Source organism: Ambystoma mexicanum, chromosome 8, assembly GCF_040938575.1.
Source record: "Ambystoma mexicanum isolate Mex_15411 chromosome 8, UKY_AmexF1_1, whole genome shotgun sequence".
NCBI classification, from domain to species: domain Eukaryota; kingdom Metazoa; phylum Chordata; class Amphibia; order Caudata; family Ambystomatidae; genus Ambystoma; species Ambystoma mexicanum.
In genome coordinates, this window is record NC_090929.1 from 817,709,486 (window position 1) to 817,726,922 (window position 17,437).

The window sequence follows — 17,437 nt, forward strand, 5'->3', positions numbered from 1 at the left end:
TTCTTGACACATGTACCACCTAGGACCTGGCGATAATAAATCTGTACTGGAACCTTGAGAGAACATCAACAAAAGAATTTTGCAAATCCGTCGCCGAAGCCATCGACACTATCAACGTGGATCTAGATATAGACAATATCATAATCTGTGGAGACTTAAACGCCAAGTGCATAACATATACTACACCAAAAGGAGCACTATCGACCCGCCCCCTGGCAGATGAAAGAGGTTTGGCGTGGTCAAAATGAATGAAATCAAGAGACCTCTATAATGCAGCAACGTTATTAGATTCCGAACCACGGATTCCTATGTGGGAAAGGCATGAAGCATCTGCTAAATTTGACTACTTCTTCGTAACTGAAGGCTTGATCCCCCACATCTCTTCCTTCAAAGTACAGAAAACACTGGAAAGCGATCATAACTTGCTACAAATGTCCTGGGGCGCCCAAGCCCCAGAAAGGCTCCTATACCCATCGACTGTGGAATCCAACAAGCGACAAACCCGACTTCGCCTTACCGCAGAAAACATAAGATCAATACAGGACAGGCTAAACACGGACCCAGAGTTTACTACATCAAGCTCGGTTGTCAAGAGACCGGACTACACACCCCTACAGTTACCTCATAGGGTGTGCTTTTCAGGAACAAACAGCAAACAGCCCACACATAACCACCCCTATGATCAGATGGTGGCGATTAAGCGCTGTGAAACAAGAAACCTGAAAAACTTCAAAATTCGCCATCAAACAGAAGAGGCGTGGTCCGCATACCGAAATGGAGCAAACCACTACAAATCATGGATTAAACACCATGCGGCGACACTTTACCAAAATGACGCCGAAGCCTAGCTGAAGTCCTGGGCCTCCAGAAATACAAGAGATTTCTACAATTTACTGAAAAGCACAAACGGGCAAAGGGCACCTCTACTTGCTAACGCCGTCTCGGAACAAAACTGGGTCTCTTACTTCAGCAACCTTTTCTAGCCGCCCTGAATACCAGAACAAACGAAAACACAGTTGTTCGAGGAACCCTGGATTCCCTCGACCGATGTGGGAGATATCTTAAGAACAATCGCAAAACTGAAATCCTCGAAAGCACCAGGCCCGAATGGTCTGACCAACATAGACATCAAAAAACACCCGGAAGAATGGGCAGCAGTAATAAGTGAACTTTTTAATCACTGCCACAAAGCGAAACAGATCCCAGAATCCTGGACAGAAGCGGTCCTGGTCCCGATCTAAGGGTGTAGAGAAAGAAAGTCCATCCAGCTACAGGCCAATTGCCTTGCTAGATATTCTGGGAAAAATATTCGCGACTGCTCCTTTCGCATTCTCAAAAATGGGCCAAAGACTCTCCTGCGGTTGACATCTTCCAGATAGGTTTCCAAAAGGGCGCAGGCACGGCGATCAACATACTATTGCTAAACATCATAAAAGCAAAAGTGAAAGCTGGTGCTCCCAAAGTCCACCCGGCCTTAGTGGACCTTTAAAAAGGCTTTTGACATGGTGGATCGCGACAAACTTTGGTTTAAATTAAGAACTTGGAAATGCTGGTCTCCAATACAGGACCAATTATGGCCCTACACACAAAAACCACGATGCGTGTGCGTTTGAGCCAGCAAGGCCATCTCAAACAAAATTTCCACGGAGCGTGGGGTCAAGCAAGGCTGCCCCTTGGCCCCGGCGCCGTTTATTGCCTTCATCAGAGATTTTCAGTTTACTGAAAAAAAGATCTGCTCGTTCCCTCCAAAGGAGGGCTAACTAAAATCTCCAGGTTATGGTACGCTGATTACCTGATCCTGATGGACCAGACCAAAATAGGGCTGCAACGCCAACTAGTGAATCGCTCGGCCTACATGAAAACCAACAACTTGGAAATTAATAAACAAAAAACAAAAATCCTTCTTTTCACCAAATCGGCATGCAACCACAAAGCCTTGCCGGTCTGGTTCCTTGAAAACACCAAACTGGAAGTGGTGAAAGAATATAAATATCTTGGGGTTTGGATTGACAACTCCTTGGAAGAAAACACCATCCTGAAGTCCCTCTGGGACAAAACAAGAAATCTGACAGCACAACTAAAAGCCATGGATAAAAAATTCTGAAAGTTTTCATGGACTCCAGCGTTGCAATTTTACAAATCTAAAATTGTTCCAGTCTTAATATACGGAATGAGCGCAAATCTAACCCTTCCTCGAGAGATTTGGACAAAACTAGAAGGTTTTGTGTAGAAAGCGGTGCAGGGACTCCCTAAGTCAGCACCTACGGCGGCGATCCGGCACGACCTGGGTCTCATGTCCCTTGCATCAATAGTCGAACAGGGCACACTTCAACTCTACAGAAAAACCCTTTTGCCCGACTTCCTCCCAATCTTCCAGGTTGTAGCAGAAGAAATAAAAAGGAGGGAGATGCAAACCTAACACTGGGTAAAGAAATTAAAAGATAAATTGGAAGAGATAGCCTGTACGGAAGAACTTCTAATCACAAATCCAGGCAGAGTGAATGGAAAAATAGAGCAGCAAGACTGGATCTTGACCAATGAAAAGATCCTGTCCTACAAATTACTCAAAGATCTGCCGCCCGACCACAACAAACTAAAAACACCCTTGAGATATTGCGAAAGAATTTCCTGAGAAGGACCCAAGAAGAATTTTCATGAGAGCCCGGCTAAACACCCTACACACAAGAGAAATTCTGGCTATCAGATTACAATCCCCAACAGCTACATGTCGTCTATGTGAAAACACAAAGCAAACTGAAACAGTAAGACACCTCCTCACGACCTGTCCATAAATGTCTAAGGAAAGAGGCGTACTTGGCACCACTGTTATTCCACCCATCAGTGCTAAGCGAAGAAATGAGTTGGTGTCGGGTAATTGCTGGAGACTCAGCAAGATGGTGGAGGGCCACAAACAAACTTTTGGACATTGCACTGAAACGAGCAAATCCACCAAATGTCTGACCGAAAATGATCATTTTTCTGATTTGATCTCTAAAAGGACATTACGAAAGAAAACGGCAGACGAAAGCGGTGTCCCAAGTACCTTCGTAAGAACCCCTAATTAAGAACGGCAAAAGACTTTGTAAAAATCTTTTAATGATTAAATACAAATTTCAAAAAATAAAATAAAATAAAGGACACATAGTTAAATCCTTTTTTGGTACACTGAAGTATATTGAATAAATACCTTTGTTTACCTCTTGAAGTGGAACCAGCCCTAATGCTCCGTTTTGGAGAAGAGTGATTTTCTGCCTGTAGCATCAAGGGATGGTCTTGAGACATTCTTCCGACTTTGGTGGATTGGTGACAAGGTGTTTCTAGGAATTTGATGGAATATCCTTCCGCTACAGTTGATGAGACGCACTGGTCTGATGTTAATGTTAAAGGATATTTATACCGTGCACTATCCCCACCGGAGTGGTCCCGCAGCGTTATGGTGGATTTGAAAAAAAAGGGGGTCGGTTGGGGTATGTTACTAAGACAAAGTTTGGAGAAAGAGCAAGGGAGCTTTGATGTGCTGTTGGCAGCTTCAGTTTGGTTAACACTGTTCGCTGAGCTTTTTGGTGTGGTATCCGGTCGGTATCTGTTGTGTGCTGTTGTGTAAGGCTACATCAGAGGCCTTTTCCTGGTTGATCCAAGCCACTAACATCCAGTGGCAATCGTTCCTGGTCTTGGACGAGACGGTACAGCAGATCTCGCATCGGTCCATGTCGTGATCCGGGTAAAGACAATAAAAGGCTCTCTCCTCTCTCCACCATTATCACATCAGCCGTGCTGGCCCAATCTACTCTCCTCTCTGCCTAGCATCCCGCACCCTAGTCACCAGGAAAGCACCAACCACACCCCCCCCTTTCTAGTATTTGTGCAGGGCAAATCTCATCCTCTTCACTACCTCGTCTATTGACACAGAGTGGAGCTCTTGCCTCTTGTCCCTCATACCTCCCAGGAGCCTCTGACCATCAGCACCCTTTTGGACCAGCTGGGTTCGTAAGACTTTCAGTTCCTCTTAGTGTGGCCTTGAATAGTCCCCTTTCCCCCTTTTTTTTGCGCCCCTTATGCGAGGATTAGTCCCCCTGAATGTGGCCTTCACTGCTTCCCATACCGTGGACATGCTCACCTCCCCATTCTCGTTGGTTTCAAAATATGTCTGTCTCCCTCCCTAGGAAGTCCTGGAATACCCAATCTCTCACCAGCATGTCATTGCACCTCCAATGCGAGTATCGCAGAGGCGGCTTCCCCAACCTCCACTCCGCCACCAACAGCTTGTGATCTGACCAAGTCACGACCTCGACTTTGGGTCCCTTTACCTCTCGGCCTGTTCCCAAGGCACCAACAACAAGTCTATCCAAGTATACGACTGGTGCGGAGGAGAAAATAATCTATAGCCCCTGGAAAATTATCTCGCCTGATGTTCACCCAACAGTAGGCTTGCAGAAGGTTCTGAAAGTCACAGTTTTCCTTACTCGCCACCCCACCCCCCTTTGCCGACCACCAATCCAGTGCTGGGTCAGGCAGCAGATTAAAATCACCCCAAAGGATGGTGGCCCTGCTGCCTGCCAACAATGCAAATATCTGGCCCAAGAATCTCACCTGCCCTGTGCTGGGCGCGTATAGCATGGCCAGCGTGAACCTTGCTCCCTCATAGAGACCCTTTATCCCCAAGAACAGACCTCCAAACCCCCTCTTGATATAGACTTCTGTCATTCTAAATGCTGTCCCTAAAAGGATACCTACCCCCTCCTTCTTGCGAGCCCTAGGAGAGGCCCAAAAGGTCTTACCCAGGTCTTTGCCCTTTATTTCCAACTCCTCCCCCTGTTTGTAGTGGGTCTCCCGGAGAACGAGGATCATCAGGCGCTGCTTGCGAAACATATCTGTTAGCAATCTCTTATTTTGGAAGTTCAGCCCATTTACATTTAACGTGGCCACCCACAACTCGGCCATATCCCTTCATGACCTTTTGCCATATGCCCTTCCAGTCCCCCATTAGACAAACTACCCTCTCCATCTGTAATAACCACAGCATGGAAACCCTCCCCTCATCCCCTTCCCCCTCTCCCTCTGCCGTCCCATCCCTTCCTCCCAGACTGTGTCCCAAGCATCCTGGCCACACCAGCCAAAACACAAGGTATGTGTCCCCTACCCTGTTCACCATGCCTACCCCACCGCCTTTGCCTTTCATCCCACCGCTCCCACACTCCCCGTTCAGTCCCCCCAACTCCATCAACCCCCACCCCTTCCCCCTCCTACTCCTCAAACCCCAGCACCCAGAAACAAACTCTGCATCACAAGTGACCCCACCTCCTCCCTCCGCGGCTCCCCCTCCACTTTCAAAAGGAAAGGGGAAAACCCCAGGAGCAGGGTTCATCAAAAAACAGTGTCAATACGGCCCTCTATAATCCCTCGATGTGCCATCACTCCAGGGCGATGGGGTGTTGATTATCTGAACTTTTGTCGAATTTGCGCCTCCCCAGTGCCGACTTCAGGCCCCTGGGAACTCAGCGAGGATCTGCCCCCTTGCTGTCCTCCTCTAGTGAGGGTCCACTTGGGCCACCACCAGCTCCTCCGTAGCGCACTTGATCTCCTCCTCTGTGACCAGGTGGTATCTCTCCCCTTCCCACTCAAACACCAATGCAAACCCCCCCACCCATCTGTACTTCGCACCCCCTTCTCCTGGAGCCACCTGCTGAGGGTCCCGCACTTCTTGCGTCTCAGCAGCGTATGAGCTGACAATTCCTGGAAAATGGTGATCCTGGAGTCCTCGTAGTCGATGTCCTGCATAGTCGCACCTTCTCCAGGATTCTCGTCTTATCACTATAATTGTGCAAACACCAGGACCGAGGACGGTCCTCTGAGGGGGGCCCCCCCCTCCTAGTCCCCCCAGGATGATGCACTCTGTCCAGGGTTAACGACTCGCCGTCTTTGGAGCCCGAGGACCATTCCTATTATTTCCTGGATCTACTGCTCCAGACCCACAGGGGGATTCCCCCTTCGTCTCCCGCGGCCCGAAGAACCAGAGGTTGTTACACTTCTCCTGGTTCTCGATATAGTCCACCTTGAGACGCAGTTCCTCTTCCTGTTGTTCCCCCTTCAAGAAACAGGCCTCTGTCTAAGCCTCTAGGACCCCCGTCGAGGCCGGGCTAGCCTCCACTCTCTCCTCCAGGGTAATCATCTCCGCTGGAGATCTGCCAAGTTCACTTCTATATGTCCATCCTCATTCCTCCGATCTCCTCCAGTATGGCCTGAATATCACTCCGAATATTACCGATCTCTGCTGAGCAGGGGCGAGGTCCCCACTTTCCCTTGGCCTTCGCCATCTCCTCTCTGTCCTGATATTGTTATTGTGCAAGGGCTCCTCTACAACTCATCCACCTGTGCCCCCTCTTGTCCACTCAGGGCTTTAGAACCCAGGCCGGGCAATCCACTGCCTTCTTTACTCGCTCCTGACCTCAATGTCAGAGCACACCCATGGTGGGGGACTAGGCGAAGGGATCCCTCTCATCCAGACCCTCCCCCACCTGGCTACCCCCTCTTTTCTTCTCCCCGGCACCCTCTCCAGTCTGCTATTACAGCCCCCAAGAAATGTCCACAACTGTCAAAACAGCGAGCCTCAACCCCACACCCTCCCTGTCGCCTGGTGCACTTAAGGGGGGTGCCCTGTTATGTGGTGGGGAGCCGCCGGTCCATAAGAACGTGGAAGGGGGGGGGGGGCGCAGACATGTCACCACAGAAATCCGGATGCTCAGACTGGGGTGCTACGCCTTTCAGACCTGGGGAATCAGCACCTCCCCTTTTCCCACTCCTCGGATGCAACTGCAATTGTTGGTTCCTTGGCCACTCTGTCCCTCCTTGGCCACTAGGCTTGCCAACTGCTGGATGGCGATTGTCCAGTTTGTTGCGCTGCCCCGGCCTCATATGCAGCTTCTCTGCCAGGTCTGGACCGATTGCTTTCCCACCCCTGCTGAGGTGTGCTGCAGCACTCCCCACCCCACCATCCTACCTATCAGGTCAGTAGATCACTGCAATTGTGCCACCAAGCCGTGCTCAGCCTCCCACTGAGCTCCTTAGTCGGCTCTGGGTGAGGTCGACTACCTCACCGCCGCCACTCCCACTTACTTCAGGGCTGCTTTCACGGCTCTCAGTTCCTGACTCCTCTGTGTTCCAGGCTGTCAGCAAAGGCTTTCTGCTTGCTTCACCTCAGTCCCACACAGCCGTTAGGCCCGTGGGGCACCGTTCTCGGGGGTCCGCTCTGCTGCCGAGGCCCACTCCAATTTACTTGATAAGTCACCTCATGGGCTGGGGAGCCCACTGCCGCCAGTGCCTCAGTTAACTCTGCTGCGGTTGCCAGGACACACTGCAGCAGCTCAGCCCTTCTCCCACTGAGCCGCTCTCGATACCTCTGGAGCAGGTTTCTGATGCGCATGCCACTCCACCCCTGTTTGCGGGGTCGCCACTACTCGATTTCTACACCAGCTTTGCTTCCCATACTCTGGGATCTTCCTTCGTGGGGCCGAATGTTTCAACTCCACAAAACTCCACCGCCAAACACCCAGGGCAGGGGACGGAGCCTCCTGGTGACAACCTGTTTTTTTTTTTTTTTTTTTTTAAACAGAGGATTCCCAGATGAAGATGAGAAATATTCATGAGCATGTGAATCCATGCAAGACCCCATTGCTGGAGAAATGCATTTGGAGGACATAATCAGGACTATAGTTTTTAGGTCCTTGCAATGCAAACAGACGTAAAGCATGCCAGTTTTAGGGAACTTCTACTGATACTAGTGACACTGCATGACGTAGTTCATCTAGTTATAGGTGGATGGATGGGAGAGAAAGCGGGCAGTCCTCCAGAAGAGTCAATGACTGTTGAAGGGAGGAAAATACCCCCAAATGAACCATGAACTATGCCAGAAACATCCAACAGTGAGCAGAAGCATAAAAGGACTTCCGTGGAGGGACATGTCCTGTGCAAAGGGGCAGAGCTCAAAGACATCCATGAGTGGTATGCTAAATCTTTATTATTTTGTTTTTTTTCAACAAATGGTCCTATATTATGCCATGACCCAGGGCATCCAAGGAGTTGAAAGGATGTAGCAATAACAAATAATTTCCACAGACCACCTAAGACAAGGCTACCCAACTTTGATTTTTATAAACAATAGTACCTAAGAAAAACAATTGCTTAACTCATTTATGCTGTTGTCCGAATTATCTACTTTAAAATCCATGAAATAAATAAGGAAGCAAGCAAATCATATTTCATTCCAGCAAAATGGCTCTTTTTGAGAAAGATATATTTGTCCAGCGTCATTACCCTTTTAGACCTGAACACATTAAAAAAAAAAATCTTGGGCATCTTACAGCCATTAGTACAGTAATGAATCTGCAAGAAAGTGGAATTGTTTAAATTAATGCTTCCCAAGGCATTAGGACAACAATTCATTAAAACTTGGTACTTAATTATGGTGGTTCTTATTAAATCAAAGAAAATGCTTGAAGAAAAGACTCACCATTCTGTTGCAGTTGGAATCCAGGTTGTCCGGGCTGCATTTGGGGAGAGTGTTGCCCTTGCAGGTCAGGCTGCATCTGTGGTAGGTGAGATCCTTGAAACCCTGGCAGCATCTGAGGGGGATGGGTTCCTTGAGGGGGATGGGTTCCTTGAAGTCCTGGCTGCATCAGAGGGTGGTATGATCCTTGAAGCCCTTGCTGCACCTGAGTGGGTTGTGATGCTTGAACACCTGGCTGCATCTGAGGGGGGTGTGATCCTTGAAGACCTGACTGCATCGGAGGCGGATGTGATTCTTGAGGTCCTGGCTGCATCTGAGGCGGATGTGATCCTTGAAGAACTACATGCCTCTGAGGAGGTTGCGATCCTTGCAGGCTTGGATGCAAGAGAGTACCGGGTGATACTCCATGCATGACTGGTTGCACTGGCTGAGGAGAAACGTTGTTGGACATACTTTGAGCATGTTCAGATAATGAAAGACCCGGCATTGTTGTATGCTGAGGGGCACTAGATGTGACGGAATAATGTGAAGGTGGAAGCCTTGCGGAGGATGGATGCGTAGACAAATCAGAGACTTGTGGGATGGGGTGGATCTGGGAAAGAGTTTGTGTGCCAAAGGTAGGTTGCGTAGGAATGGGAGCATTAGGGATACTGGTTAAAGGCATTCCTTGAGAAAAGTTAACTGAAGCTGTTCTCTGGTTTGAATGGTATGACTGAAATGGACCAGCTCCAGAAAAACTTCCTGTGGTTGAGTGCAGAGATGTGGGGGCAGCTGTCATAAAAACAAAGGAACATTTTTCAGTAAACATTTAAGAGAAATGGCAAGTGCTTTTATAACATAGCAAAGGTATTTGACAAGAACTTTTTTTTAAGTATATGAAAAAATACAGTAATACAACAGTAGTGTACAAAGCTAGCTACTTTCCTGTAACAGTAGTTTCACAGCTTGATATCTGTTAAAGCATTCATATAAGTTACATGGGTCACTTTCTAGAGGTTGATTCCTTAATAGCACTTGTTTTTCTGATTAAATATCTCAGCATCGCTGTAATAAGAACTCGCCAAGAAGTCGACCAGTCTTCCACAATACCCGTAATTAAGAAGGCAGCCTATTTAGATTTATGAATCAACCACAAGAAGATGGGCAGGTCGTGTGAGAATGTATAACATAATAAATACTGCTACAGGTAAGCAGCGTGTTTCTTTCAGAATGGGAATCAGTTACGCATTTCCCGTAATTGTAAAGCCAGCTAATATATAATTAATGAATGCAGTGCACAATACATCTAGCTTTACTGAGCTTTACTTCCAGCAAACAGCATAAAGGATTTCCATAGTAATAACATCTTTCTGGAAGCATCTATTTTGGTAAATGCACTCCAATGCTAATATATCATCTATGCCAACTTATTTCAGCTTTGGACTAGGGTTCTTTTAAGACAAAAGACTGAATTTTAATGGCAGATTAAAATTGAAAGATGATAGGACCTTAGGGGTATTACCCAATATTGCTGAATGACATTTTCACCAATTACTTTTTGGCTGCATTTATCACCACTTCTTTTGTAACCGGAAACATTAAGTTAGTACGTTTGAGAAAGAAATATAGAAAGGGAAATAGGGGGTGCTAGGTTGGTGAAGGGGATCCAAGGGGGTGCGTGGGATCTCCCACCACTTTTTGGAGGTAAAAAAAAAAAGTTTCAACTTTTTTAAATCTGCAAAATGTCATTTTGCTAAGCAAAAACAAAACTTTTTTTTAAATTAAATAAAGAAATCGGGGAATATTTAGAGTAGATTAACCTTTGTTGGACATTTCTGGTGGTTTGCAGCATGTCCTTGCCCCATATTGGTTAAAAAAAAAAAATAATAAGTTAAACTTTGTGAAAATGCATGTAACCAATATGTCTCACGGATGATAGCCAATAAAGCAGAAAGTTAATTTCTCTCAAATGAACCAGCCCGATAGTGTTTTCAATGGCCTCTTATGTGTCCTGGCCTAAGGCTATTTCCAAAGCCTTGCTGAAGACAGCGACAATGTTTTTTTTTTTTTTTTTTTTTGGCAGTGCCTTGTCGAGCAACCAGAGCAAATGAAATGCAAAAGAGACACAGGCGAATAATCCCCCATTTTAGAAAAGACTTTCTTTTTGCAACTTTCCCTCCATAGTTTTCTATGGAACCTCATTCTTCTTGCTCTGTTTTTGATCCTGCCCCGACTTTTTAAATGGAAGTAAAGCCTTCATCTTAACTTCCCTTTTGCTCATTTGTTATGAGGAAACTGACTAGTCCTTCAGACCATCAGTAGAGGGAAACTTGGTTTCCCTTTTTAATTCTTGCATTCACATTGCACACAGCACCTTACAGTGAACTGCATTGGAGATACCTTTGCATCACCCTAGCTTTTTACACATGGGATTTTTGATTACTTTTATATGTGCCTAAAGAGAAGCTGATGGCAGCAGTTATATTTTTACAATTTTTGCATTATTTTTGGTGTGCACATTCGCATTAACCGTGTATGACTAGTAAACGTGCCTAGCCCCCTAAAATAGCTGTCCCACAAAACTTTCGCTTGTTCTTTGGCTATATTGTAGTTTGCCCTTCTTCCTGCCTTCTCAGGTCAGTATAGTTGTCATAAGGTCATGCACTTGCCAAAGTGTGCGCGTGCATAATTGGGCCTGCACGTGCATATGTGGGCCTGCGCGTGCATATGTGGGCCTGCGCGTGCATATGTGGGCGTGCGCAAGAGTGAGCGAGTGTGAGTGTGTAAGAGTAAATGTGATTGAGCAAGCATGTGAGTGTGTGCGTGTGAGTGAGTGTGCAAGTGTGTTAAGATGGATTTCTGAACTCTGACCTGGTGGGCAGAGATTCAGAAGGCCAGCCTAGGACACGCCAGACCAATCAAGGTAGCATTGGCAGCGGTCAAGACTAGGTCTCAAGGAGGGGCGAGGGTGACTGAAAGACCTCAATGAGTGTTAAGGAGAATTCTCAGAAACATGCTAATTCCTCTCCACCTTAGAGACCCCCAGCACCTTTGCAGGATTTTGAGGACTAATTTTTTACCTGGAGAGAGCGAGACTTTTTCCCACTCTCTCGTGTATTTTTCTGTGATTTGGACTCTGTGTTTCTTTTGGTTGTGGAGTCTGACAAACTCCATAGGCATCATCTTTTACATTGTGGCACACAGCACCTTCAGTGCAGTGACACAGGGAAGTCTTTCAGATTTCCCAAAGGTTTAGATATCTTTCTCTTGGATAACTACTGTTTCCAAGAACAGTAAAGTGAAATTGACTTTACTTACATTTGTAACTTTCTAGACCCAGCACACAATATCTTACAATAGCTTACTTAGTATCCCCTTTGTCTAGTTTCTCATTTAACATGTTTATGTTACCCTTTCCTCGATGAATGGCTGGTGGCAGTGGTTTACTTTTAACTACCATGGTGTGTCTTTAACGCGAGCTGCTTTCGCAGCGCAGTAAAGCACCCAAGGGTGCCATTATTGTCAGAATGGCCGTGTCTTTTTTTTAGCCATTTCTTTGTTGAAAGGTCCTTCGTGAGATTTACTCTGCGCGCCAAACCAGGTTTGGTGCCTTTGTACGCTTTGTCTTTGGCGGGATTCACGAGTGAAACCCGTCTCTGGCTCCAGTAGGTCTGGCAGGGGCAGGAAGGGAGGCAGGTGGCCAAAACTCCCTGTGCTTAATCCCCTTGGTTAAAGGAATGCACCCAAAGGTGATTGGCCGGCTGGCTGTCTGGCAAGGACTGCCACCCTGCTCTTTGACTGGCAGCCAGGCTGGAATAAACCTGCATAAAATGCGAGGCTTTTTGGCTTAGAAGGCAGAGTCGACCACTGGACGAAGGAATCCGAAGAACTTGGAAGAGACGCCTGCTGAAATTCCTGGACCATTGGTTTGCCCGGTGAAGCCCTGCTGCTGTGCTGAACCTCTGAATTCGCCTCGACTAGAGAAGCCCTGCAAGGACGACTTCTCCCCTTGAGTTGGTGGGACCAATCAACTCCAAAGTAAGTCCGTCTGGACATCCTCTCGAAGCTCGCTGTATTTCCACTGCTGCTGGAAACGAAGAGCCAGGTACCGGAACACCAGATTGTGTGCGTTGCTTTTAAGTTGGCCAAGAACTCCAGGAAGATCCTCCGGACTCCCAGGAAGCAGGACTGACCGAGCCTAAATCACCTCAACAGAGTGCTGGACCCCAGATGCAAGGAAAGCCCATCTCGACAGCCAAGAACCGCAGTGGTGCTATTTGCTGAGGCACGATGAGCTGAAACCCCGAAGTGCCACTGAATAGAAGTAGGTCCTTTTCGGTCACTGATCGACCCATTGCAGTGCAGGAGTCCTCCAAACGTGCTCCCTCTTGTCCCCACGACTGAGGCCCAGGAACACAGGATCTGCAGAGCTGCACAGGAACAGAAGCCAGCTGTAACGATTTCTTCTAACCAAAAGGTACTGTGCTGCTTACCTCTTGTGTAGCCTCACTTATTCTCAGTTGAGGCTTGTCTTGGTTGCTTTTGTAGAGTTGCTAACAGCTTCTTTACTTCATGAGCCTATACAGCTTGTGGCCCTACTTTCATTTCTTCTGTTCTACAAAGACTTCTAAAACAGTGTGCAAGACGTTTACCTACCTCCAAGTGGTGCTTCAGCTCACCTAGACTTTTGCCCAATTGATTTTGCCCTAGCCTGGCTCCCTGAATGACTTCTTCCCTCTGACTTTGCGTTCGGTCTTCTTTCCAGGAAGGGGTTAACTTACTTTGCATAGGGGGTTTTCAAAAGTACTTACCTGCTTCAGAATATTTGTGTGATATCTTGTTTTATTCTAATAACCCTTTTCTTCGACATACTCCTAAGTATTGCTGTAAATGCAAAAGTGATACATTAATGTATACAGTTTCCTAGCTATTGCAGTCACCTGAGAGTGTAGGACGTGTCTGTGTGCCATCCCAATTGGGTATTTACTGATTTAGTGCATTTTGGAGGTATTTGCATTTTGCTATTATATTGCTCCCTTCTGAAGAAGGCTTATTCAAACTGACTGTTAAATTAATAATTGTTTAATCAAGAAACCTTGTGTGCAAGAGTTTATTTGGATACGTGTCACTGTGAATATCTGTGCAACTCCCCTACAGCTCACATTGACCTCTCTGAGATAAGCCTGGCTGCTCAATCACGCTACCAACCTGTGTACTACAGACTTATACCAAAGGTTGGGTTCCTATTGCCAGGAGGCCAAGGTTGTGGTAGTGCACCCAATGGGTACTACACCAAATCTTGCCTAACAATGAGCACACAAAGTAAAGGACACTTACAAATCACTCCAAGTCAGGTATATATATAGATGTATATATCAAAAATACAAATACATGTATTCAAGGCCTTTGAAGTTCAACACACAGTAGTTAACAGCAATACTTTTAAACCAACACAATCCCACTTCTGACACCAAGTGTTAGGAAAGATTCCCATTTATGTGAAGTTTTCCCACCCTGCAACATTTTGCTGCCGTTTAACACCATAGTCTGACTTTGCCAGAGGAGCAAAGCCTTCAGATGCACTCCCCTGGGCTATTAGCTCACTTTATTATGGGGAAACTGACATGCCCTTGAAGGCAGTCAGTACTGGGAGACCGTTTCCCTTAGTCCTTGTCAATGTTGCAACTTTTCTGCAACATGTTACAAGTACACAATGTACCTTACAGTGCAGTGCACTGCACGTGTGTCCTCCTTTCATTTCCAAAGGGCCTAGACACTCTCGAAGGATTTTTTTTTTTTAGAAGCGCGGATGTGCCTTGGACAGGGCTGGGGCAGCTTATCTTTTCATGTATTTTTAACCCTTTCTTGCCATGCAAACAGTGTTTATCGCAGTTGGCACAGAAAGGTGGCCCGACTCCAAAATGGCCATGCCACAAGGTTCTTTGTCCTTTCCTTTGACCATCTTGCCCCTTCAGGACGAGCAAACCCTGGTCAGTCCTTATTTGGGCATGCATTCTCCCGCGAAACACCAAGCTTCGCATGCCGTGTGTGCTTCACGATGTGGGTGGGACTGTCTGGTTCCAATACACATCCTGGGTCCCAGAGAGTCTGGTGTGCTGTGAATGACTGGGACCACCGTCGTCCACGATTGGTCCATGTATGGTGTGCCTGTATGTTCTCACTGAACGAAGGATAGGATCCAAGTATCCTGAAACTAAGAAGCCGAGTCGAGGAATCGCTGGTGACCAGCTGGAAGGTTTGGCACTCTAAGCCTGCTGTTGTCCCGCTGAACCCCTCTGCATCTGATCGAACTAGAAGGTCTGCAAAGATTGGAATAGTGGGACCAACTATTCCCGGCACCTTCATCAAACCCTGCAAGTAAGCCTTCTCGGAAGTGTCCCTGGGCCAACCAGTGAACTGGCCAGCTTACGCACAACCTTTGCTCCGACACCGCCGCTGTTTCAAGGAGACCCTTGAAACATGGTACTTCGCAAGCTCTGTGTTCACGGCACTCTCACACCGAATTTCATACACTTGGCATTCCCAAGTCTGGAGTAAAGCGAGAGCGTCCGAACCAGAGTACATGCGGTTACTGTGTCGCCCAGCCGTGGTCACAAACTTTGTAGGTGCCTTGCAGCTGTGCCCCTCTGTGCCCTGAATAATGCTACAGTGAAACTGGCCTGACCCATCCAGCAGGAGTGGAGAAATCGCCACTGTCCCGTTCGGGAATCAACGCTGTAACTTCGCCACTGAAAGCCGCAGAATTGCCGCATTTGAACCTGCAACCGAATTGGACTCCACTGCCGAAGTTTGGTCTGGAGTACGCCAGGGGACGGTGAGTACTTGAAACCCTTACCGGCAGCCCCTAGTGCATCCACCTGTTTTTATGCACAAGTAGCCCCTGAGGGTCCCTCTCCTTTCCACAGATAGCTCAGGGTATGAAATTATTCTTAACTCCTGAAACCAGTTCTGCCCTCTTGGGGAGACCCTCCACGAATAGTGGGAACTTATTCTGCATCACCTCACCCACCTTCCTGAGCTACTACAGACCCTACAAGAGACCCCGTTTTTGGCCATCTGCACTACCGCATGCGCCAGCATCGCAAGTACATTTGAGCAATAGGCTCCACTCTTCTTAGGGACTGGACTGTCTTTCAGTTAGGATTGTGATTACTGCAGAACTGCCTAAAGACTCTCTGCACTGTCTGCTTCATTCCCTTTTAAGGTTGTGGACCCATCTCGTGCATTAACCCTTTAGGCCATTTCGTCTTGTATATGTCTATTTTAGTAGGATTGTGTTGGTTTAAAAGTATTGCTGTTGATAACTACTGTGTTTTGAACTTCAAAGGCCTTGAATACATGTTTTTTTGTATTTTTGATACATATACACCTGACTGGCAGTGATTTGTAAGCGTCCTTTACTCTGTGTGCTCATTGTGGTCTTTGTCACCCTCACCCCTCCTGAGACCTAGTCTTGACCGCTGCCAATGCTTCCTTGATTGGCCTGGCTTGTCCAGAAGGTTACCCTGTTCCAAGAAACTAAGCTGGCCTTTTGAACCTCTGCCCCACCAGGTCAGAGTTCAGAGATCCATCGAGTGAGGGTGCACGCGTAAGAGAGAGGGGGCGTGTAAGATGGGAAACCAGAAGTTGTCCCTGAATGGACAACTAATGGCTGTTTGAATGGTGCAGATCCTTACCATTGTGGGGCTTTGACTTTGGATAAGAGCAAGACATCTACGTTGGAGTCAAGAAACCTTCGAACAGCAGCAGTCCCCTGATAACCCAAGGACCACTTCGGCAGTGGACCAGCAACCCCTCCAGTGACCGGCCTGGTGAAGCCCAACTCCTCTGCCTGATCACCAAAGACCCTTGTTGGTGCTTCAATCCTTGCACAAGTGGGACCAACTAATCTCAATGCCTTCTCGAGGATCCAGCCCGTCAGCCTTCAGAAGTGTCCCACGACTGCCCGCTATACTAACTAGCTAGCTAATCTCATGGGCTACCTCGCCAGAACCTTTGCCATTCCACATTCAAACCGAGAACTTGGTGGTCACTGCTCGTGCCACGAGTAACCGCCTCATGAAATTCCAGCTTCCTATTTTGTAGGGAACCTGCCCTGGAGCAGCCTATGTGACCGCGACTGGAAGGACACCTGCCGTCATCTGCAAACCGTGATCGTCCTGGAACTTGCCTTCCTCCCGTGAAGTGTCCTGAAGCGGTCTGCACTGTTGGCATCTGTATTTCTTCGACAGGGATTGAATCTTCGGTTGCACCCGATCGGTAGAATCTCTTAACCTGCAACCCCCTGGGCACCTCCCACTGGAACAAAGGACAGAAGACAGGGCCAATTTGCCAAGTTGATCGTAACAAATCAATCAAATGGTACATTTGACTGATTTCAGCTGGTACCATTCGATTGATTTTTCAGAATACCAAACACAGCAAGCGCTGGTTGCGGGGGTTGTCCGCTGCTCCAAATGTTTGGAATTTTGGGGTTTCGAGGTGCAGGGATGCCCCCAACACCCCCGCTTCCTCAATATTGGAGGCAGGAAAAAAAGAAAAGAAAAAAAGACCCTGTGGCGTTGGATCCGACCTGCGTTAAAGGGACGGAACCGACGCTGTCGGGTACAGGAGAGGCGGCGGACAGAGAAAAGGTAAGTAGGGGGAAGAGGTGGGGGTGTTGTTGATGTACTGGTGAATTGGAGGGGGGGCATGGGTTTGGTTTGTTTGGCAATGGAAAAACGTATTCGCAGCAAAAATAACTACGGTCAATTCCGCCAAGAATAATTCTACCACGGTCAAACAACCCAAATCCCTCCCAGCGTCCCCCAGTCGACTCATCGTGATCCCTGGGACAATCTGAGTCGGGGGGGAGGTAAGTAAGCATACCTGTTCCTGTCCCCCACCCAACCCCCGGTTCTCCATATGATAGCATTGGGAACAAAAACCTTGGTC

General features: G+C 47.5%; 1 protein-coding gene across 3 annotated transcripts in view; it reads right to left on the reverse strand.

The window, feature by feature from the left end:
* Positions 1-17,437, reverse strand: part of SEC24C (SEC24 homolog C, COPII coat complex component) — a 1,750,167-nt gene that overhangs the window by 1,445,319 nt on the left and 287,411 nt on the right. For all 3 annotated transcript variants that reach the window (XM_069610689.1, XM_069610688.1, XM_069610687.1), the window contains one exon: positions 8,507-9,274. In XM_069610689.1, coding sequence (XP_069466790.1) covers positions 8,507-9,274 — 768 coding nt within the window. The remainder of the gene's footprint in view (positions 1-8,506; positions 9,275-17,437) is intronic.